The sequence below is a fragment of the Saccopteryx leptura genome, chromosome 2 (assembly GCF_036850995.1).
Source record: "Saccopteryx leptura isolate mSacLep1 chromosome 2, mSacLep1_pri_phased_curated, whole genome shotgun sequence".
Taxonomy (NCBI): Eukaryota; Metazoa; Chordata; class Mammalia; order Chiroptera; family Emballonuridae; genus Saccopteryx; species Saccopteryx leptura.
This window is the reverse complement of record NC_089504.1, coordinates 325,983,177-326,006,083: the sequence shown is the minus strand read 5'-3', so window position 1 is coordinate 326,006,083 and position 22,907 is coordinate 325,983,177. Positions and strand designations below refer to the sequence as shown.

Below are 22,907 nucleotides of genomic sequence, written 5' to 3'. Positions count from 1 at the left end.
TATTTATTCATTTTATAAAAGTCAGAACATGTTAACAATTATGAATAAAAAATAAAAACCAGCTACAGTCCTCCCAAGAGACACAATTATTTTTTTATTTTTCAATTACAGTTTACATTAATATTTTGTATTAATTTCAGGTGTACAACATAGTCGTTAGACAATCATATATTTTACAAAGTGGTCCCCTGATATTTCAAGTACCCACCTAGCATTGTATATAGTTATTACAATATTATTGACTATTTTCCCTATGCTATACTTTACATCCCAGGGACTATTGGTGACTGCCAATTTTTAGCTCTTAATCCCTTTACCTTTTCCACCCCGTCCCCCTGTCTTCCTTTCCTCTGGCATCCATCAGTCTGATCTCTATATCTATGAGTCTGTTTCTATTTTGTTTATTAGTTTATCTTGCCAAGTGACACAGTTATTAATGTATATTATATTCTTGCTGTATTTTCTATGTATAGTACATACATAGGAAAGTACTATATATACATTTCCCCCCCCTAATAATTGGGTTGCAGCAAGAAAGCTTTTCTTAATTTGTTATTTTTCTTTTATTTTTTCTTTCTTTCTTTTTCTTTATTTCTTTCTTCCTCTCTCTCTCTCTCTCTTTCTCTTCCTTTCTTTTCTTTCTTTCTCTTTCTTTCTGAAGAGAGACAGATTCACACATGTGCCCTGACCAGGTTCCACCTGGCAACCCCCATCTGGGGCCAACTGACCAGGGCCAGTTTGTTTTTTTTGTTTTGTTTTGTTTTTGTATTTTTCTGAAGCTGGAAACGGGGAGAGACAGTCAGACAAACTCCCGCATGCGCCCGACCGGGATCCACCCGGCACGCCCACCAGGGGCGATGCTCTGCCCACCAGGGGGCGATGCTCTGCCCCTCCGGGGCTTCGCTCTGCCGCTACCAGAGCCACTCTAGTGCCTGGGGCAGAGGCCAAGGAGCCATCGAGCCATCCCCAGTGCCCGGGCCATCCTTGCTCCAATGGAGCCTTGGCTGCGGGAGGGGAAGAGAGAGACAGAGAGGAAGGAGGGGGGCAGAGTGGAGAAGCAAATGGGCGCTTCTCCTGTGTGCCCTGGCCGGGAATCGAACCCGGGTCCCCCGCATGCCAGGCCGACGCTCTACCGCTGAGCCAACCGGCCAGGGCCCTTTGGGTTAATTTCTAAAAGTATAATTACTGTTTTAAAAATGTCCATTTTAAATAATTTTTTGATTATATCAAATTGTCCTCCCGTGATTTGCATTCCAACCAGGAGTTTATAATACTGTTTTCTTTCTTTTTTTATTTATCAATTATTATCAATTAATAAAAGAGGATAAAAACAACTGTTATTCTAAGTGGTATTTTTGATTACCAGTGAAGTTGAGATTTTTATAATCTATGTGCAAGTATTTTAATCAGTTGCTCCAGTACCACTCATTGAATAATACTTTTTTCACTTTTATAGTAATCCTGATTACTAGGCTTCGTTGTGTGTTTTTTCTGTCCTTAGGCTAATGCCACACTATTTTAACTATTCTTTTGGGGCAGATTTCATCACATTCTTAATTTTTCTCCAGGTTTTATTAGCTATTTTTATTTTTTGTATATAGACTTCTTTTTAATTCACAAAACCTCTCCATAATGGACTCAAATTGAATTTGGTTTATAAATTAATTTAGGGAGATCTGACATCTTCATAATATTAACTCTTCCCAAGAAGAAATATGTTTCTTTTTATTTATTAAAGTTTAATTTTTAAAGTTTAGTAGTTTTCTTTATATAATTTATGCCAGAAGTTACCAATCGTTCTTGGTTCACAGCAACCTTTACTGTCTCAGTAATTTTTTCATAGCATACTAGACAAAAAGATATACCTAATATTTCAGTTTATTAAGTAGTTAGAGCCAAACAACTTCATAAGCATTTATGCCCTAAAAACTTAATAATCATTTGAAAATGTAATAATCATACTTGAAAAAAATTTTAATTTCATTAAGTAATTAATACAGTTACTTGTTAATGGAATATTGCATCTGCATGACATCTCAAATTCTGGATTCAGCTTAGATATAGCCACTGTCATTTCTTGTTCTGCACTGATTTTTGTGCAGAACATTTTTAATTTTTTTCCCACAGAAACAGTGAAAACTTAGTTTTGCAAAGATAGAACATTGTCTTCTTTTTCTTTTTTTCTTTTTATGGTATCTCCTACCTGCCCACTCTTTCCCTCACCTGGCGACCCTGAACCCTAGCCCCTGACCCGAGAAGCAGGAGATGCCAAGATAGGACATTGGAATATAGCAGTATCTAATATTAAGCTATGAACTACCCAAAGCAAGTAGTTCACATGGGATTCAACAGGTATTACAGATCATAGTGTTTTTGTCAAAAGTTTAAAACATCCTCAGTGCCCCTGATAGCTCACTGTGCCATTCCAGGATGCTTTGGTGCACAATGTAGATATGGTGGGATTTTGCCAATTTTTACATGTTTATCGCTAAATATTTTGCATTTTTCTTTGCTACTCTGAATGAATTTCTCTTTATTACTGGTATCTCAGACAGCTATTGAGTTTATATATATATATATATTGCTTTTGTTAAAAGCAAGTTGTGTTTCTTTTCTGAGCTTTAGTCTCCTCATCTCTAAGGTGAAGGTCAAGTAAACTAATATACGTAAAGCTGCTACTGAGCACATAGTAAACAGTCAAAAATCCTGGCTATTATTATTATCTGTACTAATGGAGATGCTATTACCTGTCATACTGGATTGTTGTAATCAAAAATGACATATAGGCCCTGGCCGGTTGGCTCAGCGGTAGAGCGTCGGCCTGGAGTGCAGGGGACCCGGGTTCGATTTCCGGGCAGGGCACATAGGAGAAGCGCCCATTTGCTTCTCCACCCCTCCCCCTCTCCTTCCTCTCTGTCTCTCTCTTCCCCTCCCGCAGCCAAGGCTCCATTGGAGCAAAGATGGCCCGGGTGCTGGGGATGGCTCCTTGGCCTCTGCCCCAGGCGCTAGAGTGGCTCTGGTTGCGGCAGAGAGACGCCCCAGAGGGGCAGAGCATTGCCCCCTGGTGGGCAGAGCGTTGCCCCTGGTGGGCATGCCGGGTGGATCCCGGTCGGGCGCATGCGGGAGTCTGTCTGACTGTCTCTCCCCGTTTCCAGCTTCAGAAAAAAAAAATACAAAAAAAAAAATGACATATATGACTGTGTTTTGTTAATTGTATTACACTATACAAGTATTTTTTTATAATAAATAATGTTAAAAATTGGTACTACATTAAACAATGGTAGCCTCAATGATAGAAAACTCAGGGCCCTGGTTTGGTCGACTCAGTGGTAGAGTGTCGGCCTGGCATGTGGAAGTCCCGGGTTCGATTCCTGGTCAGGGCACACAGGAGAAGTGACCATCTGCTTCACTCCTCCCCCTCCCCCTACCCCCTCCCCTCTCCCCTCCCCCTTTCCTCTCCCCTCTCCCCTCTCCCCTCTCCCTCTCCCTCTCCCTCTCCCTCTCCCTCTCCCTCTCCCTCTCCCTCTCCCTCTCCCTCTCCCTCTCTCTCTCTGTCTCCCTCTCCCCTTCCCAAAGCCATGGCTCGAATGAACAAGTTGGCCCTGGGCTCTGAGGATGGCTCCATTGCCTTGCCTCCAGTGCTAAAATAGCTCAGTTGCCGAGCAATGGAGTAGTGGCCCCAGATTGGCAGAACATCAGCCCCAGACAGGAGTTGCTGGCTGGATCCTGGTTGGAGTGCATGTGGGAGTCTGTCTCTCCACCTCCCTGCCTCTCACTTGATTAAAAAATAAAAGAAAGCTCAGATCATAGAGCAGAATGTGGGAAATATTTTCTCTTTTTCATGTAATACAATGGAAGAAGATGGCACTTAACAAATCACAAACATCTTAGAGCAGTGGTCAGCAAACTCATTAGTCAACAAAGCCAGATATCAACAGTACAACGATTGAAATTTCTTTTGAGGGCCAAATTTTTTAAACTTAAACTATATAGGTAAGTACATTCCTTATCGAGGTAGTGCCCGCACATGGTATTTTGTGGAAGAGCCACACTCAAGGGGCCAAAGAGCCGCATTTGGCTTGCAAGCCACAGTTTGCCGACCACTGTCTTAGAGTAATTATGCAAACCTTCGGAGGACAGAGATCTGCTTTTCAGGGAAGGCTTACTGGGCCCATGTGTGTTTGTGCCTATATGGCTTGTGAGCCGTATAAAAAGAACACATTCATCTCCCCCCTCCCCCACCAAGTTAATGTGACTCATTAATTCCTTAAGGTTACCTGTAACATAACTCGAGAATCTAGAGTCTAAGTACAGAGCCAAAGGAAGAATTGGGGAGTTTGGAGCTCAAAATAGAAAGGCAGTGGAAACTGGGAAGCACAGATGCAAAGCCACAGACCAACAGCAAGAGCAAAGAAAAGGAATCGGTGGAGGGCTCAAAGTAAAGAAGGGAACAGAGAAATACGGGGGCGAAAAAAAAAGTAGTTGAAGAGCCACTATGGGATACTTATTTATTATTTCAATTTATAAAACTATGCCCAGTGCCAAACCTTCTGAGTGCACATAGAACAATAAATAATATATGCCCATCTCTACTTCCCACTTTGTTTTTTCCTTTCTTTTATTAGTTGCATTCCCCATCTCCCATTTCCCATTATCAGCTATCACTCCTAATCCCCTGCCAACAAGACAGATGAGTGGCTCCCACTGGATCCACAGGATGCTTTCTGGACAACTTGGCCAGCATTTCACTCCTACACACATTCCACCTGCCCCTCCAGAGGCCTATAGCCAGGAACCCTCGTGCATACACTTGATATTTACAGAGGAGCAGGGATAGGAGTACACTCTTTTGACCTCCCCCTTCCTCTGTGTCTTAGAAAGAGAGAGGATTTTGACTAGAAATCAGGTGTAGCATTCTCATTATACCTCTGGATTTTTTTATTCCTATGTAACTTCTAAAATTGGTGATTTAATGGTTCTTGCTTATTAAAGAGATATATATACATTGACCCTGACTTTTAAGAAACTTGTTCTAGAAAGTAAGAGCATCTAAAATCTGAGTGCCATTTATGTGTCAAGCCCCTTGTTGCATCATTTAAACTCTCATGTCAACCCTTAGTGATAGATACTGCCACCTCATTTAACAGAAGTTACTATTATCCCTGAAGTCACACTGCTGCAGGTGTCAGAGCAGGGATTTAAACCTATATTTCATTCTAGATGTTGCCCTTTCTTTTGTACCATATTGTCTTCAGACAAAATAGGCACCAGGCTACGAAGTAAAGATATGTGAATAAAGAATATAGAGCCCTGGTGTTTTATGTAAACTTCCAGTGTGATTTTTGTATGCTTTTAGGAGTTTTGGGTTATTTTAAAATTATTATTATTATTAAATGAGAGGCAGGGAGGCAGATAGACAGACTCCCTCATGTGCCCCAACCAGGATCCACTTGGCAAGCCCCCTACTGGGCAATGTTCTGCCTATCTGGGGCTGCTTCTCTGTTGCATGGGCCATGGAGCCATCCTCAGCGCCCAGGGCCAACTTGCTCCAACCATTCAAGCCATGGCTGCAGGAAGAGAAGAGAGAGAGAGAGAGAGAGAGAGAGAGAGAGAAGTAGAGGGGGGGGGGGATGGAGAAGCAGATGTTTGCTTCTATGTGCCCTGACTGGGAATCAAACCTGGGACTTCTGCACTCTGGGCTGATTCTTTTCTGCTGAGCCAACTGGCCAGGGCAAAGGAGTGTTTTAATACTGATTATTCTTTCAAGAGATTGTTCTTACTGTGTTTTAACTTTTGTAATTTGGCATGACTGTATCCAATAGGTACAAGATAACCGATATTATTGGAAAGGAAGAGGGACTTGGAGCAGAGAACCTTCGAGGTTCTGGAATGATTGCTGGAGAATCCTCATTGGCCTATGATGAGATCATCACCATTAGCCTGGTAAATCTTGCCTGAATGCAAAATTTTTGAAGAGTTGACTATGTCGGTAGGATTTCTTTTTGCCCCATCCCTGCAATTCCAAAATGAGAACATTTCTTTAAAATTACATCTCTAAAATTTGATTTTAATTGTGCATGATAATAGGAAGACAGGGTAGTGTAAATAATTCTATTTTAGCCTTTAGTTCCTTTCTGTAAATATCCTACCAGATTTTTAACAGCTTGAATTTCTTCTCTTACTATCTTCGTTCATACATCCAGGATTAGATGCTTGGCAAAAGTACAAGAGAAGTAAAGGGTCTCTGAACCTTTAATACTTGAGTCATTGAATGAGTTCTGTACCTTCTTTGACCAGGAAATTATTGTTTTTTGTACTGTTATTATTATTAAACAGAATTCTTAAAAGCAGTATTTTTTTCTGTTAATGTGGGTTTTACATATCTGTGCCTTAGTTGTTTTGTTGGGTTTTTTTGTTTGTTTGTGTTTTTTTGTGCCTAGTTTTTATAGCTTGAGAGGGGACATAAATGTGTGATGTCTAGAACTTTTCTTTTTTTTTAAGGTTACATGCCGGGCCATTGGAATTGGGGCTTACCTTGTCCGGCTGGGACAGAGAACCATCCAAGTTGAAAACTCTCACTTAATTCTCACAGGAGCTGGAGCCCTCAACAAAGTAAGTTTCTAGGATTTGGAAGAAGTATGGAAGCTGTTTGAAGGTTATTGTGAATTCTTGATTCAGGATCCTGATTGGGAGGAATCCATTCAATCCATGCCTTCCTCAGTCTATCTCTTCACCTCTTCTTCCACTTTCCCTACCGAATGCCTTGCTTGCCTGCTCATTCAGTCAGTCAACAAATATTTTGAGTATCTACTATATGATGGGCACTATTCAGGCCCTGTGGATGTTAATGAATAAACCTTACGAAATTCCTGCCCCAGAGAGTTTACATTCTAGTGTCTTTCTAGACAGACAGAAAATTGAGTTCTTCTATTCCTCCCTCCTTCCCTTTTTCTCTTCTATGAGTAAGGAACTTGAGATCTATTTCCAGACGTAGAGTTGTCTGGGAAGCATCCTCTGAATGTGTTGAGGGTATCAAGTTTTAACGTTTTGAGAACTTTGTGAATGCACTTCTAAAAAAGGATCCCTTGTACATAGAGGAAGTACTTGGTAAATATTGAATGGGAAGATGGGTGGATGGATGGGTTGCTGGGAAAGAGTGTGACATAGAGGGTTATCTTCCCTTCAAAAGAAATGCTTGTGCCTTTTTCATTGAAGCTCACTGGGGCTTTTCCAAATGGGGATAAAAAAGATCACTTCTTGTAAGAGCAAAAGCTATCTAAGAATACCTGAATATACAAAGGACAATGTAGTTCTGATTTTTTTGCAGATACAGGAAAATTATTTTCTCTCCAGAGCCCAGGAATATGTAATAGTCTGGGGCCTGCTGACTGACCTTGTACAATCATATAACCTCTCAGCTTCTCAGCTTTCTTTATCCGCCAAAAGGTGATAATTTATACCTTTAAATGATACTGCAGAAATCAGGTGAGAAAACATAAGTAAAAATACCTGGTACTTGGCACAAAGTGCTGGCCCTCATTCTGTTTTCAGTTCCTTTTTCTTCTCTCTTACATGGTTTGGTGATAGAATTTGTGGAATTACATGCATGCTAAATCATATTGGATATTGTGTTTACTAGACATGCACAAACTTTTTATCAAGCTTTCACCTTCAGATGGAAAGATAGGAATTAAGTGTCCTATCCTATCACTCCCATTTAGAAACTCTTAATCCTTCCATTGGTCCAGTTAGCTTTGGGGGATGTCAGAAATGAGGAGAATGATTTGATGTGACCAGCTTGTTCTCTGCCTTCATGTGTCCTTTTCTGGGTTTACCTTTCTATCCAGGGAATAGCAAAGTAGTGTTAACAGTGGTGAACTTGTATGGCCTGCTCCATTTTTTGAGAGTAGCCTAGAAGTAAAGGTTGTGAACTGCCACTAATGAAGGAGATTATTGCAGTGGGACAGACTGCTAAGTGTCCTAAAATTTTTTAAGTTGCTCTTTTGGATACCTTGTTAGGATAAGATATTAACAAATCTTGAAGAGAATTGTCAATATCATTATCTGTGAAGATAGAAGTTAAAGACACCTGTATTTCCACAGTGTTCTCATACCTCAACAAAGAGCTTATTTCTGAAATGTATCTTGTTACACTGAGTTTCTTATTTTCTCACTTATATACTATGTGATCCACAAAGAATATTACAAAAAACAAAGGTTTTGTTGTTGAGGTATTGTTGCTGCTTTTTGCCTAAAAACTTGCTCGTTGAATTTCATTTATGCCATTAGGAAAGCTTTAGGGATTCTTTTTTTCCTAAATTCCGATCAAATTCATTATCTTCACCATCTTCCTAGCCTCCAGGGTTGCTGTGAAAGAAGTCTAGTTGCAGGGAAAAGACAAGTGGAGCTGCAGCTGTAACTTACCAGCAGTGCTCATTTCCAGAAGGACATGATCATTTGTGGCTGAAGGGAATGATCAGTTAGAGAGGTTACCTAATCCTGCTCTTCCTGCTTCACTGTTTTCATGTCAGTGCCTCTGAAGTATAGAGTCCTGTTGCTGGAAGCCGATTTCATGCAAATTCACTAAGAATGTCCTATCTGCTCCTTTGCCTATCAGGTATGAAAAAGGAAACTGCAGGAACTCCTTGCTCAGATTGCTTTCTCTGACTCGTGCCGGTTCCATCTTTGTGTGTAGCCGCGACTTTCTACATCTCTTTTGCCTTTCTTTCTGTAAGGATCCCTGTCTCACATACTCTGGGTGTGTGCAGGTCACTTAAGTGCTTGCCTCTTCCTGTGTGAATGCTGATCCCTCTGTCTCTTTGTGTCTGTATCTCGCTTCTAGATCCCTCTCTTTCTCTGTCTGTGTGCCTCCCTGAGTATCCATGTGTGAGAAAGTCTTTGTGTGTGTGTCTGAAACAGTGCAGAGCCAGCCTCCTTAAGCCTTGACTCTTGCTTGTAGTATGTATGTACTTGTATAAAGTGGAAATGTAGGTGGTATATACAAGCTTTAAGACTGAAAACATTTGACCCCCACATTTTTTAGTCTTCATTCTTTATGTTAAACATTGGGGTGAAGAATAAGAAGGGAGGGGGTGCGCAAAGGTTGTAGGGAAAAAAATCTGTGTGTGCAAGTGCCGATCCCGTTGACCCCTTTGAAAATTGAAATAATGATAATGCGCGTCTCCTGACTGCATCAAAGTATCAGCACATCAAAAGCCAGGAGGCATGAAATGCAAATGATAAAGTGAAAGCAGATGGATTGTGCATGATCGCCTGATGCCCAATGAATTTTAAAAGGTGCCCGTTTGCAAATGGGGGGGGCCGGGGGGGGGGGTAGGGGGACTGAAATAAACACGTTATCCCTGCAATTTTTTTTGTTCTTGACGCTCACTCCTGACAATATTTTTTCACACTTGAGTGAACACCCACTCCTCTCTCTCTCCCTCTCCTTTTTCCCCTTTTTTTCTCGCTCCCCCCCCCACTCTCACCAACTCCCTCCCCCCACCCCCACCCCTTACACATCTCAGGTCATGTCGCTGCAGCTCCAGTGGAAATAATAAGATATAAACCACGAGGTTGTTATTTGCATAGAAATAGCATGGAGCCCCAGGCAGCAAGGGAGAAGGACATAGGGATCATTTGTCTAAAATTTTAATGTAAACTTTTGCTGAGGCAGAAATTTTTTTAAAACTTTCTCCCAGTTCTTCTCCACCCATCCCCACCCCCCAAAAATACCCATCTCTGATTTGACTTAACATAGTTCAATTTGAAGAGAAAGGGCTGACAGTCCACATATTGTATTCTCGTAATGCAGTAACATGTAAATTGTTTATTCCTTTAATAGATATGAAGCTGGAGACACGCATTTCCAACTTAATACATTGCATGCATGCGTCCAGCTTTTATGGCTACACTTCATCTCAGTGCACACATGATAGCGCCCCGTCGTTAGCCAACCTACTTTTAATTAGTTTAGACCTTCCTACCTTTCGCTTCCAAAGACCTTCCTTTTTAAAGGATTTCTTTTTGTAGCCAACAGCAGTAACCTACATATAAAATAAAAATGTTCCTGTAGTTTCCTGTTTTTTACTTTCAGTGGTTTTACTATACATTTTATTTATGGGCACCATCTTTGCCACTGGATCTTTTGTTCTTTTTTTTTATTTTTATTTTTTTATTCACTTTAGAGAGGAGAGGGAGAGACAGAGAGAGAGAGAGGAGAGACAGAGAGAGAAGGAGGGAGGAGCAGGAAGCATCAACTCCCATATGTGCCTTGACCAGGCAAGCCCAGGGTTTCGAACCGGCGACCTCAGCATTTCCAGGTCGACGCTTTATCCACTGCGCCACCACAGGTCAGGCCGGGTCTTTTATTCTAAAACCAGAAAATGCTTCCCACATTTGTAGTTTTATCCTTTTCCCCTAGTGATCTCAGTACTTGTGTATTCTCCTTTTTGGTCTGTCTTGCTCTTTGTCGCTTGCAGTTACTTGTGAAGTGTTACCAAGTTGAGGAAAGACACAGTACCTGGGTTTTCTTGAGTGTTGCAGAAACAGATTTGACATTTGTACTAAAGGCAATAGGATGGTGATTAGAAGCAGTCTTGATGACTTTATTGGAAACTCAAATCAAGGACATCTTTCTGGTTTCTTGCCACCTTCTGGGTGGGCTAGTGATGTCAGGGCCATTTTACAGGTGAAGGCTAAAACAGTAAGAGGTAAAGTGACTCAGTTCTATTGACAGAAACTAGATCAGCATCAGAACATGACCTATCTTCCATGCCCCCAAGTTTCATTTAAGTTGAGCTTAGTTCCTTGTGCTTAATGTCCATAAAGCCTTAAACAAGAGGGTAGTCTGGTCATTTTCCTTTTTGTCTAAATGTCATGAGCATGATGACATAAATAAGAGAAACTTCTACAGCTTGCTATTCCATGTCATTCAAAGTAGTAGATCATAGGTTCCTAGCGGTACAAACCGTAGGCTGTGAGTGGCAGATTCCTCAGAATGCCTCACTGAGTGGGAAAGGCAGATTTGATGGATTTGACAAACTACCCTGCTTGAAGGGAGTCTTGCTGGCCTGGCAAAGGCAGTGACCTGTGTGCTTAGGTAACTGGTAAGATAGACCCTTACAGGTCTGAGACAATTTGTAGTCAGAAACTCCAAAGTCAAGGTGCCACTGGACATTTGCAGTAACTTTCTGATTTTCTTTCCCTCCCCCACAATTCCTTTTCTCCATGTCTGTTTAATATGTTTAACGTAATTTCAGGTGGTAGATAGGGTGAAAGAACCCAGTATTGTAAGGGGCACTGATGTAGACTAGAGCCTTCTAGTTCTCAGTCCAGTGCCCCAGATTTGGTGAGAGCTCTCTCTGTACACAGAGAAATCAGAATTTGCAGTTTATGGCTTGTCTTCTAGACAATAACTGTCTATGAAAGTAAGGCTTGTGCCAATAGCTGTGATAGATGAATTATGGATTCATTCAAGAGGTGTGATTTGTGACTTCCTTGTGATAAGCATTTTAAAGCTTCTGCTTTGAGGAGGAGGATCCCATAATCTTATCCCCTTAGCAAGGTCAGGCTCCTGTTTCCACTGCATCTGCCAGGAAAAAGGAAATTATGTGATGGGTGTGGCTAGGACTATATGTTAAGCTGATAGGGGGCTAATTCTGCCAAAGTTGCTTTTAAGACTTGGTCTAAGTTCCTCTTTTGATTTCAGTTTCCAAATATATACTTTAATGAATCTGCACAATATGAAATGTGAATCGTTGCTGCCTTTTGGGACAGTTTCAGAGATCCTCCCCTGAGCTTGTAGCACCAGGGCTGTACTATACATTCTGCATAGTCACTTATGACTCTGTGACACCCAACACAAGAGAATCATGGAGGCTTACGAAGGGAAGGGGAGATTTAGCTCTATGAGGCTGCATTGTAACTGTCACATAACTTAACAAAGTGGAATAGTTAAGAACCTGGTCTCCAGGGCCCTGGCCGGTTGGCTCAGCGGTAGAGCGTTGGCCTGGCGTGTAGGAGTCCCGGGTTCGATTCCCGGCCAGGGCACACAGGAGAAGCGCCCATCTGCTTCTCCACCCCTCCCCCTCTCCTTCCTCTCTGTCTCTCTCTTCCCCTCCCGCAGCCGAGGCTCCATTGGAGCAAAGGTGGCCCGGGCGCTGAGGATGGCTCTGTGGCCTCTGCCTCAGGCGCTAGAGTGGTTCTGGTAGCAACAGAGCGACGCCCCAGATGGGCAGAGCATCGCCCCCTGGTGGGCATGCCGGGTGGATCCAGGTCGGGCACATGCGTGAGTCTGTCTGACTGCCTCCCCGTTTCCAGCTTCGGAAAAATGAAGAAAAAAAAAAAAAAAAAAAAAAAAAGAACCTGGTCTCCAGAGCCAAACTGCCAGGTTTTATTCCTGACTCTACCGCCTACTAGTTGTGACTCTACCTCAGACAATCTACTTAATCTTTTGGGGTTATGGTTGTATTAACTATAAAATGGGAATAATAATAGTATTCATCTACCAGGTTCTTGTGAGGATTAAATGAGTTAATTTGGTTAAATCACTAGCATTGTAGTCTTCCCTGAGATATATTAGGATCCTTTCCCTTTACAACTCATTATCCAGGCCATGGAAAGCAAATACAAACACAATATTTGTTATACTTTCTGATCCTTTGAAGATAAAAATTCCTTTAAGAGAATATTAGATGTCAGTCCTCACTGTACCAGTACATTCATGTGTTGACTTTCCCAATAGATGCTATCTAAAGACAATCACCACACTTTGGAAAGCCATTAACGTGAGAGGCACCATGTTCAGACCTGATGGGTAGTATATGTGTCAGTCATCTGTCTACAAGAGTCCCCAAGGACTTGTTGGTACAATAGCCCATAATCACTCAAAGGATCAGTCTAGCAATTTGCATTTTTAAAACTCCCTAACTACCTATTTTCACGATGGAGCGTCCCTGTACTCCCAAAGCTCCAGATGGGATCACTCTCCTTTCTAAAGAGGGCATTTGTGCTTCCTTTCTTAGTAAGCCTCGCTGTAGCATTATGAATGAGTTGTCAGAAAGGATTGCAGTAGGAATATCTTCATTTTCAAACCCTTCTCCCACCCCCTTAAACACAAAATGTGGGCAAACCTGGCCTTGTTGTTGGGTTTTTTTGTGAAAATTCCTCAATTTTGGTAGAAAACTGTACCAGGTATGTGTGACTTATTTAGTGACTTGTACTCTGCCAGTGGCCTGATCTTGAACTCTGTGATTTGGAGAAATTGCAGGATGGATTCGCCATTTAGAGCTCCATTGCAGAAGTTACTCCTGACTCTCTAAGACATCCCATGTAGGTCTGGGGGCTTAGAGACTAATGACTTGGGAGCACCTGCAATAAATATCAGTCCAGAACTTCTGGATGAAGGGAAAGCTCTGAGGACCTGTGTGGGGCATTGAATGTAGACTCAGGAATTACCATGTTTGACAACTTATTATTAGTGTATTCAAACTTTTTCAAATTCAAAAACCTTTAGATCAAAAAAAAAAAAAAAAGACAAATACAGTACCTTTAGATCATTCTCCCCCATAGGTAAAGCAGTATCCTCCATAAAATCCATTTCTCTCCTTAAAGTGAAGACCAGAGGACCTATTAATCTTACATTCTCTTTAATTTCTAGTTTTCTGTTATGCAATGAAGATGAACATTGATTTGTAGCCAGGAACCGTGTTAGGCTGGGGCAGGGAGAGGATAGATTGGGGGAGGGGTCTAAAAATTTACAATGTATTAGTGTATTATATATTAGTGAGATTAAATATTATTGTCATGCATAATATGAGATTAGAAATAGGAGTTGTAAAGTATGATTTTAAAACTGTTATCTTTTTATTTATATTATAGAAAAATAAATGCCATGTGGTGGTGGTATTGGTGTCCATCATGTCCACAAGTAGCCACAGAATTATAATTGTTGGGAGTGGAGGATCCTTTAAAGGTCCAGCCCCTTAAATGTTTGGATTTGCTCGTGACACCATTGCCAAAATTCAACTGGAAGGAAGCTTATTTTTTGAACCAGTCCCTTGGATCTGTATAAAGTTCTTTCCTATATTTAATAAAGTCTATTTCTCTATATAGACAGGTTAACTCTTTTTAAAAAATAATGTTCAAAATGAACAAAACAACTTCCAGTTTTATGGTATAACTAACCTATGGAGAACTGAATAGAACCAAAATCTTTCTCATGTACTTTTGCTTTCAGAGTTTGGCTTTGTCTCAAGAACAAATGTAGTAAAGATGGAAATGCTATTCAAAGATAAACAAAAAATTGGATTTATAAATAATGTTCTTGCCAGCTGAAAATATGAAATTATTAGTAATTATAAGAGAAACAGCTAAAACTTAACACCACTTTTAAAGTACTCTGTGGAACCTTAGGGGTCTAATGCCTGATTATTTCCTGCTTTCCTATCACTTATCTAGTTGAAAATCAGGATCCTGATACACCAGCAATTTTCAACCTTTTCCATTTTGTAGTACACATAAACTAATTACTAAAATTCTGCGGCACACCAAAAAATATATTTTTTGCCACTCTGACAAAAAAAAATAGGTATAATTTGATTCATTCACACCAGATGGCTATTGTTGTGGTGGTTGTCATTTTTTTTTAATCTGACAGCTTAAGGGTAAAGAGGCCAGTTCCCCTAACTAAATAGTTAGGTATTGCATGTTTTAAAAATTATTGCAGCACACCAGTTGAAAATTGCTGTGATACACAATTGGAGGATAGGTCTTTTTGAGTGCTGTATATTTAGGTACTAAATAAAACTCATTGGGTTCAAGGTTTGGTGGTACTTCAGGAATCAGTAAAGTGCTGTAGACTGAGGTACTCTAAAGCTCTAAGGGCTCACACAATCTGATCACATAGTACCTCTCACCTCAGTTTACCATCTCTGGCTCACTTTCTTTTCTTTTCTTTTCTTTTCTTCTTTCTTTCTTTCTTTTTTTATTTATTTCTTTTGACTGGGACAGAGAGAGGGACAGATAGGGACAGACAAGAAGGGAGAGAGATGAGAAGCATCACTTCTTTGTTGAGGCACCTTAGTTGTTTGTTGACTACTTTGTTATATGTGCCTTGACCAGGGGGCTTCAGCAGAGTGAGTGACCCCTTGCTTAAGCCAGCAACCTTGAGCTTCAAGCCAGCATCCTTGGGGTTATGTCTATGATCCCATGCTCAAGCTAGTGACCCCTCACTCAAGCTTGTGAGCCTGTGCTCAAGCCGGATGAGCCTGCACGCAAGCCAGCAACCTCGGGGTTTCAAACCTGGGTCCTCAACGTCCCAGTCCGACGCTCTATCCACTGTGCCACCACATGGTCAGGCTCTGGCACACTTCTTATGTGTGGACCTCTGTGATATCTCTGCCCCGCCTCCAGAGTGTCCATTTCAACCTCCATAATTGTGTTGCTTCCTGCGTGTTGGAACAAAGAAATGCTTCTCCTTCACAGGTTCTGTGTCATGTAGGGTCTCTGTACCTTCAGCCCCTAATCAAACATTGTCTCTGAACTCAAGCTTAAGTGCCCTCTTAGGACTGTGAACATTGTCCCCTAGGCAGAATGGTTCATCTTCTTCGTTTTCTAGTCAGTCATATGTCACACCTTCTAATGCTGGATTTTTTCCCCCTTTTTCTCTTCCTATAAATGTTCATAGCTCTGTCTTTGCAAATTAGTGTTCACTTGAAGCTTTGCTGTTCCATCTATCTCACCTTCTGCCCTCAACCTTTCTTTTCCCCAACCCTAGCCTGAAACCCAAATAAATTAGCTTCTCACCCCTGCCCCTGGTTGGAAAAAAAATCCCATCCTCCTCCAACAGTGTCTGTTCTTGGATTTGTAGTCAGCAGCCATCTCCAATAACCATCAGGCTGTCAGCTTTGCAGCTCCCCACTACCTCCCACCTCCCCCATCACTCACCAGAGGAAAAAGAGAGCCAGAGCAAGAGCTTGAAATATATCATGCAATAGTGTATCATGAATTTGTTGTGAATCACAGCAGTGAAGCAGGTTTATTTATTTCTGAGACCTTAAATCAATACAAAGTAGGTCTCTTAGTTCTGCTGCTGGGATGGAGTGTGAAAAAATGAGCCCATTGTACTCTTAAAACTTTGGGGAAAGGAGATGACAGCTATATAATTCCATTTACCAGGCACTAGGGGCTTTAATATGAAGGTGACAGGGAGCTCTTTGTGCATTTAGAGCACCATATCCTCTAAATAAAAGATCTGTAGACCTGATAGTGGAGCATAGCTCCGAGTTTAATAATCTCCAAGCATTAGACTGAGCCAATATGTTCCCAAGTCAGAGGGGTCTCCCCCAAACACTCATAAATTAAAACTCCAAGAACTGCACATGCTGGTAGATTAGAAATGCAAGGACTCCATTCTTGTCTAGGAGGATGACAGACCTGGGCCCTGGCTGTGCACAGACTGCTGTGTGAATATGATAAAGACTCTGGAAACGAGACTGTTTAGAAACCTGCCTTCTGGCTGTTCATCATTCTAGGGAATGTCCCCTGTGCTGGACCCAAATCTGGCTTTGTTCTCTTTCATTCAGTGTGGTCATCTTCAGACAGTCTAATCAGCTAACATACGCAATAAAGAGTACTGAATTATGAAAGAAGCTTTAAGAGCTGTTCAAATTAAACTATAGATTACCATGCCCAGGCTTCAAGTTTTTCTGGTTGATTCTTGACTGGTTCCTAATTTTGATAATGCTTCAGTGTCTGGAATTTAAGCCTTTTGAAATAGGATGCAAATAAGAGAAATTGAAAATTCAGTGTTATTAAGGAAAAGAACCCACCCATATTTAACCAGTAGTATAACATGCAAATATGAGAAGTCAAGGGCATTGGAACATATAATCAAGTTTAGAATATCTTTCTTTTCTGTATGACTCAGTGATAAAATATACCTTTTCTCAATAGATAAATCAAGTTTGTGCAGCTCAATTGAACAACGTGGAGGTTACAGGTGCCACCCACCCCACAACACACACACACACAGTCAAAAGTCCACTTAAAACTTTTGACCTCCCCATAACTTCAGTTGTCCCTTGGTATCCATGAGGCATTGGTTCCAAGACCCCAGTGGGTACCAAAAGCCACAGACACTCAAGTCCCTTATTTAAAATGGAGTAACACAATGCATATAGTTAGCCCTACGTAGCCATAGATTCTCTACCACAGATCGAAAATGCTATGTTCATTCCACACTTAGTTGAATCTGTGCATATGAGACCTAGAGGGCCAGTTGTACTTTTTTTGTTGTTTTCTTTTAATCTGTTTATAAGTTGATTCATGCAGTTCAAACCGGTGGTGTTCAAGGGTCAGTGGTATAATATGATTTTATATCATATAACATTACTAAATTAATTCTAGCCCAGATAAGAATATTGAAAGAAAAACCCACTGTCAAGATGTGGTTCAAGATGATGGCATAGGAAGGTCCTGAATTCATCTCCTCCCACATTCATGAAAAAACATACAGGTCCATGTGGAGCGGTTTCCTCTGAAAAGAACCTGAGAATTAGATGAACATCTGCTTCATAACAAGGATGGCTAGATATGGATATGCCAAAATCCCCACCCCAGCATGGTGACCCACGATCTGGAGAGAAATTAAAAAAAGAAGCCTCTCCCTGAGGAGCAAGGGGTTTGTATTCTACACCAGCCACCCCAGCCCTTGTCTCCTGCCCCTAAAATATCTGGCTCTAAAAACAACAGGAGACTTCTGGCCAAGATGATGCAATACATAAATGCTGTACTTACCTCCTCCCATGACCATATCAAAATTAAATTAGAACTTAATTATAGAACAACCACCCTTGAGAATGACTTGAAGACTAGCTGACCAAAACTCCTATAATGATATAAAGAAGAAGCCATGTTGAGACTAGTAGGAGGAGCAGAGACACAGAACAGGCTGGTCCCTCACCCACATGTTTCAATTAAGAGTCAGGAGGAGCCTTGGCCAGGTAACTCAATTGATTAGAGCATCCTCTGGATACCAAGATTGCAGGTTCAGTCCCCAGCCAGAACACACATAGGAATCAACCAATGAATGTGTCAATAGTGGAACAACAAATCAATGTTTCTCTCTTTCCCTCCCTCCCTTCCTTCTCTCTCTAAAATCAATAAAGACCATATTTCCCCATGTATAGGACATTCCATGTATAAGATGCACCTTAATTTTGGGACCCAAAATTTGGGGGGAAAAAAGTATTACATAAAGTTATTGAACTCGAATTTTATTCATCATAAAATTCATACAACTCCTCATTACTGTCACAACTCCCATCTCTTAGCTTGTCCTCATCTGCATCTGATGACGAATCACTGTCTTCATATATTGCTTTGTCCTCAGTTCCATCTGTGGCATCTGAAATGCCACACTTCTTAAATGGCCTGACAATGATTTCAGTCTGGATATTATCCCAGGATCTTTTCACCCACGCACAAACTTCTATAGTTAGTTTCTTCACTTTTCCTGTTGGTGTCAAATTGTCCCCAGAAGACTTCATCCATTGGTTCTATTCATCTCTCATGGCAGCTTTGAAGGGTTTGTTAGTGCTGACATCAAGTGGTTGGAGCTGGGATGTCAAGCCTCCAGGTATGATGACAAGTTTTGTTTTTTTGCTCTGCAGCAATCTTCTTTGTGTGTGTTTTTTTGTTGTTGTTTTACAGAGACAGAGTCAGAGAGAGGGATAGATAGGGACAGACAGGAACAGAGAGAGATGAGAAGCATCAATCATCAGTTTTTCGTTGCAACACCTTAGTTGTTCATTGATTGCTTTCTCATATGTGCCTTGACTGTGGGGCTACAGCAGACCAAGTAACCCCTTGCTCGAGCCAGCGACCTTGGGTTCAAGCTGGTGAGCTTTGCTCAAACCAGATGAGCCCGCGCTCAAGCTGGCAACCTCAGGATCTCGAACCTGGGTCCTCCGCATCTCAGTCCGACACTCTATACACTGTGCCACCGCCTGGTTCGGCTTCTTTGTGTTTTTTGTTACGTGTGCCCTGAACTGATCAAGTACCAATAGGGCAGGTTTGCATAAGAGCCCACCTGGACTCCTCCAAACTTTCTCAAGCCAGATCTTCATCCTATCCTGATCCATCCAACCCTTGTCATGAACATGGACAATCCTTCCTCAAAGAATGTCTTCTTTTGGCATTGTTTTGCGTTTGAAAAGCAGCACAGAAGGCAGCTTGGTTCCATCAGCACAACAAGCTAGAACAACTGTATAATGGCTCTTTTCACGTCCACTTGTCACAGTTACAGTTTTCACCCCCTTCTTATCAACAGTTCTGTTACGTGGGACATCAAATTGAAGGGGACTTTGTCCATATTTGCAATCTGTCCCAACTCAAACTGATGTGTCTTCTAATATTGAATGACAAAATGATGATATTCAAGGACCTTCTGTTCATAGCTTTCAGGCATCTTTTGGGCAAGTCTGGTGTGTATATGTATGCTTAATCCATTCTGTTTCATGAACCTGAAGTACCTATGGTGTCCTCCTTTGAAATCAGTAACTTCTTTTTACTTTTTTCTTTTTTTTCTTTACAGAGACAGAGAGAGGGATAGACAGAGACAGACAGACAGGAACGGAGAGATGAGAAGCATCAATCATTAGTTTTTCGTTGCGCGTTGCAACAGCTTAGTTGTTCAATGATTGCTTTCTCATATGTGCCTTGACTGTGGGCCTTCAGCAGACCAAGTAACCTCTTGCTTGAGCCAGCGACCTTGGGCTCAAGCTGGTGAGCTATTGCTCAGACCAGATGAGCCTGCGCTCAAGCTGGCGACCTCGGGGTCTCGAACCTGGGTCTTCCGCATTCCAGTCCGACACTCTCTCCACTGCGCCACCGCCTGGTCAGGCCAGTAACTTCTTTTTTATCAGCAGTTCTTCTTGCCTCATGTTGAGCCATCTTTGTGAACACAGGAATTCCAATTGTCCTTTGCTCTTCAATCCATATCTTCAATTCCGTCTCTAAATCAGGCCATTTTGCTGATTTGCCTCTCATGGCCTTCTTCTGCCAAGGCATTTTCAGTAGGGTTTCTTCTTATAGCCAGTCTCAGATTGATTTCTCAGTTGGAGGACTAAACTTATGTTCAGCAGCACGATTTCCATTCACTTTTGCAAACTGGATCACTTTTAACTTGAATTCAGCACTGTACAAAAATCTTTTCTGAGCCATTTCTGGGCAGAATGTGGCAAAAGTAACCTACCGTAATATACCAGTAACAAGTACAAAACAATGAGTGCAGAGATAACAAGCAAAAAAGTGAGAAATGCAAGTAAAAATATCTACAACAATGAGCGCAAAACCAAGCACGAAAAAGCAGGAAATGCAAGTAAAAAATTCTACAACCACTGTATAAGACGCACCCAGTATTTAGACCCCAAATTTTTCGAAAAAGGGTGTGTCTTATATATGGGTAAATACAGTAGGCCCTGACCTGGTTGCTCAGTGGATAGAACATTGTCCCAGTGTGCCAAGGTCACCGGTTTGGTCCCCAGTCAGGGAACATACAAGAAGCAACCAATGAGTGCACAACTAAATGGAACAGCTAAGTGGAACAAGTTGATACTTTTTTTTTTTTTTTTTGCGTTTTTCCAAAGCTGGAAACGGGGAGGCAGTTAGACAGACTCCCGCATGCGCCTGACCGGGATCCACCCGGCATGCCCACCTGGGGGCAATGCTCTGCCCCTCTGGGGCATCGCTCTGTTGCATCCAGAGCCATTCTAGCGCCTGAGGCAGAGGCCACAGAGCCATCCTCAGCACCTGGGCCATCTTTGCTCCAATGGAGCCTTGGCTGTGGGAGGGGAAGAGAGAGGCAGAGAGGAAGGAGAGGGGAAGGAGTGGAGAAGCAGATGGGCACTTCTCCTGTGTGCTCTGGCCGGGAATCAAACCTGAGACTCCTGCACGCCAGGCTGATGCTCTACCACTGAGCCAACCGGCCAGGGCCACAAGTTGATACTTCTATCGCTCCTTTTCCCTCTCCCTGTTCTTCTCTTCTCCCTTCCTCTCTCAAATCATTGCAAAATTTTAAAAAATAATTTAAATCAATTAAAAAGTTTGGCCTGACCTGTGGTGGCACAGTGGATAAAGCGTCAACCTGGAAATGCTGAGGTCGCCGGTTTGAAACCCTGGGCTTGCCTGGTCAAGGCACATATGGGAGTTGATGCTTCCAGCTCCTCCCCCTTTCTCTCTCTCTGTCTCTCTCTCCTTGCTTTCTCTCTCTGTCTCTCTCTCTCCTCTTTAAAAAAAAAGAATAAATAAGTTTTAAAAAATAATCAGAAGGGATATCTCAGTAGCAGAGGTCCCCATCAGGGAGCAAAGGGTCTCAGCCCCATGGAGCTCTCCCCATCCTAGAGCACCAGTGGCAAGAAGTACTTATAACAACTGGATGTTAAACTCAGCAGGGACTCAGTTTGGGTGAGATGGAGAGCTGCTGGAGACTCTTAAAGGGCCCAAGCAAATGCTTACTCACAAATACTTTCCATCTGCTCCAGAGAAAGGACAGCTGATTGATAAGTGCCAAGGACATAGGGAGAGAAATTGAATTGTTTAGCTTCAGAGTGAGGGCTGGTGGAGCAACTTTCTCTGGGACTAAATTTCAGACACCATTGTTCCTTTCTTGGGCTTTCTTCACCCCCACAGCCTACAGGCATAGGCCAATGCCAAAGTTGACTCTCTGTTGTCCTATTAATGCTGGTCTCACCCCACCCAATTCACATGCCCAGCCCAAACCTCTTTCAGAGACTAATCCTCATAAGCAGTCAGCCTGGGCCTGCACTATGGACTTACCAAAATTCTCTCAGTGATACTTTAAATGTAAATGGACTAAATTCTTCCATCAAAAGATATAGGGGTGACTGAATTAATAATAAAAGCAAAACCCACTATATGTTGCCTACAAGAAATTCACTTCAGCCTGACCAGGTGGTGGCTCAGTGGAAAGAGCGTAGGACTGGGACACAGAGTATCAAGGTTCAAAATCCCGAGGTCGCTAACTTGAGCACAGGCTTATCTGGCTTGAGTGTGGGCTCACCAGCTTGAGCATGGGGTCTCTGGCCTCAGTGTGGGATCATAAACATGACCCAAAGGTTGCTAGCTTGCACAAGGGGTCATTCACTCTGCTGTAGCCCCCCGGTCAAGGCACGTATGAGAAAGAAATCATTAAACAACTAAGGTGCTGCAACAAATAATTGATGCTTCTCATCTCTCTCCCTTCCTGTCTGTCTGTCCCTATCTGTTCCCCTCTCTCTGTCACCAAAAACCAACCAAACAAACAAAAAACTCACTTCAGATCTAGAGACACACATAGACTGAAAGTGAAAGGATGGGAAAAGATATTTTCTACTAATGAATATTTAAAGAAAGCTGGGGTAGCAATACTATATTCGACAAAATAGGCTTTAAAAGACTAACAAAAGACAAAGAAGGGCATTACATAATGATAAAGGGATCAATCTAAGAAGAAGATCCAATAATTGTAAATATTTATGTACCCAGCATAGGAAGCAACCTAACATATAAAGTAAATATTAACAGACTTAAAGGGAGAAATTGACAGCAATACAATAATAGTAGGGGACTTTAATACCCCCCTTATATCAATAGATAGATCATCTAGACAGAAAATCCATAGGGAACCATTGGCCTTAAATGGTACATTATAGCAGATGGATTTAATAGATATATACAGAACATTTTATTCAAAAGCAACAGACTGTACATTTTTATAAGTGCATATGAAACACTATCTGGGATAGATCACATGTTGGGCCACAAAACAAATCTCAGTAAATATAAGAAGATTGAAATCATATCAAGCAACTCTGACCACAGTGGTATGAAACTAGATCTCAGTT

At 41.7% G+C, this 22,907-nt stretch overlaps 1 protein-coding gene across 8 annotated transcripts in view; it reads left to right on the top strand.

The window, feature by feature from the left end:
* Positions 1-22,907, top strand: part of ACACA (acetyl-CoA carboxylase alpha) — a 328,759-nt gene that overhangs the window by 253,534 nt on the left and 52,318 nt on the right. For all 8 annotated transcript variants that reach the window (XM_066363215.1, XM_066363212.1, XM_066363211.1 and 5 more), the window contains 2 exons: positions 5,823-5,943; positions 6,502-6,612. In XM_066363215.1, coding sequence (XP_066219312.1) covers positions 5,823-5,943; positions 6,502-6,612 — 232 coding nt within the window. The remainder of the gene's footprint in view (positions 1-5,822; positions 5,944-6,501; positions 6,613-22,907) is intronic.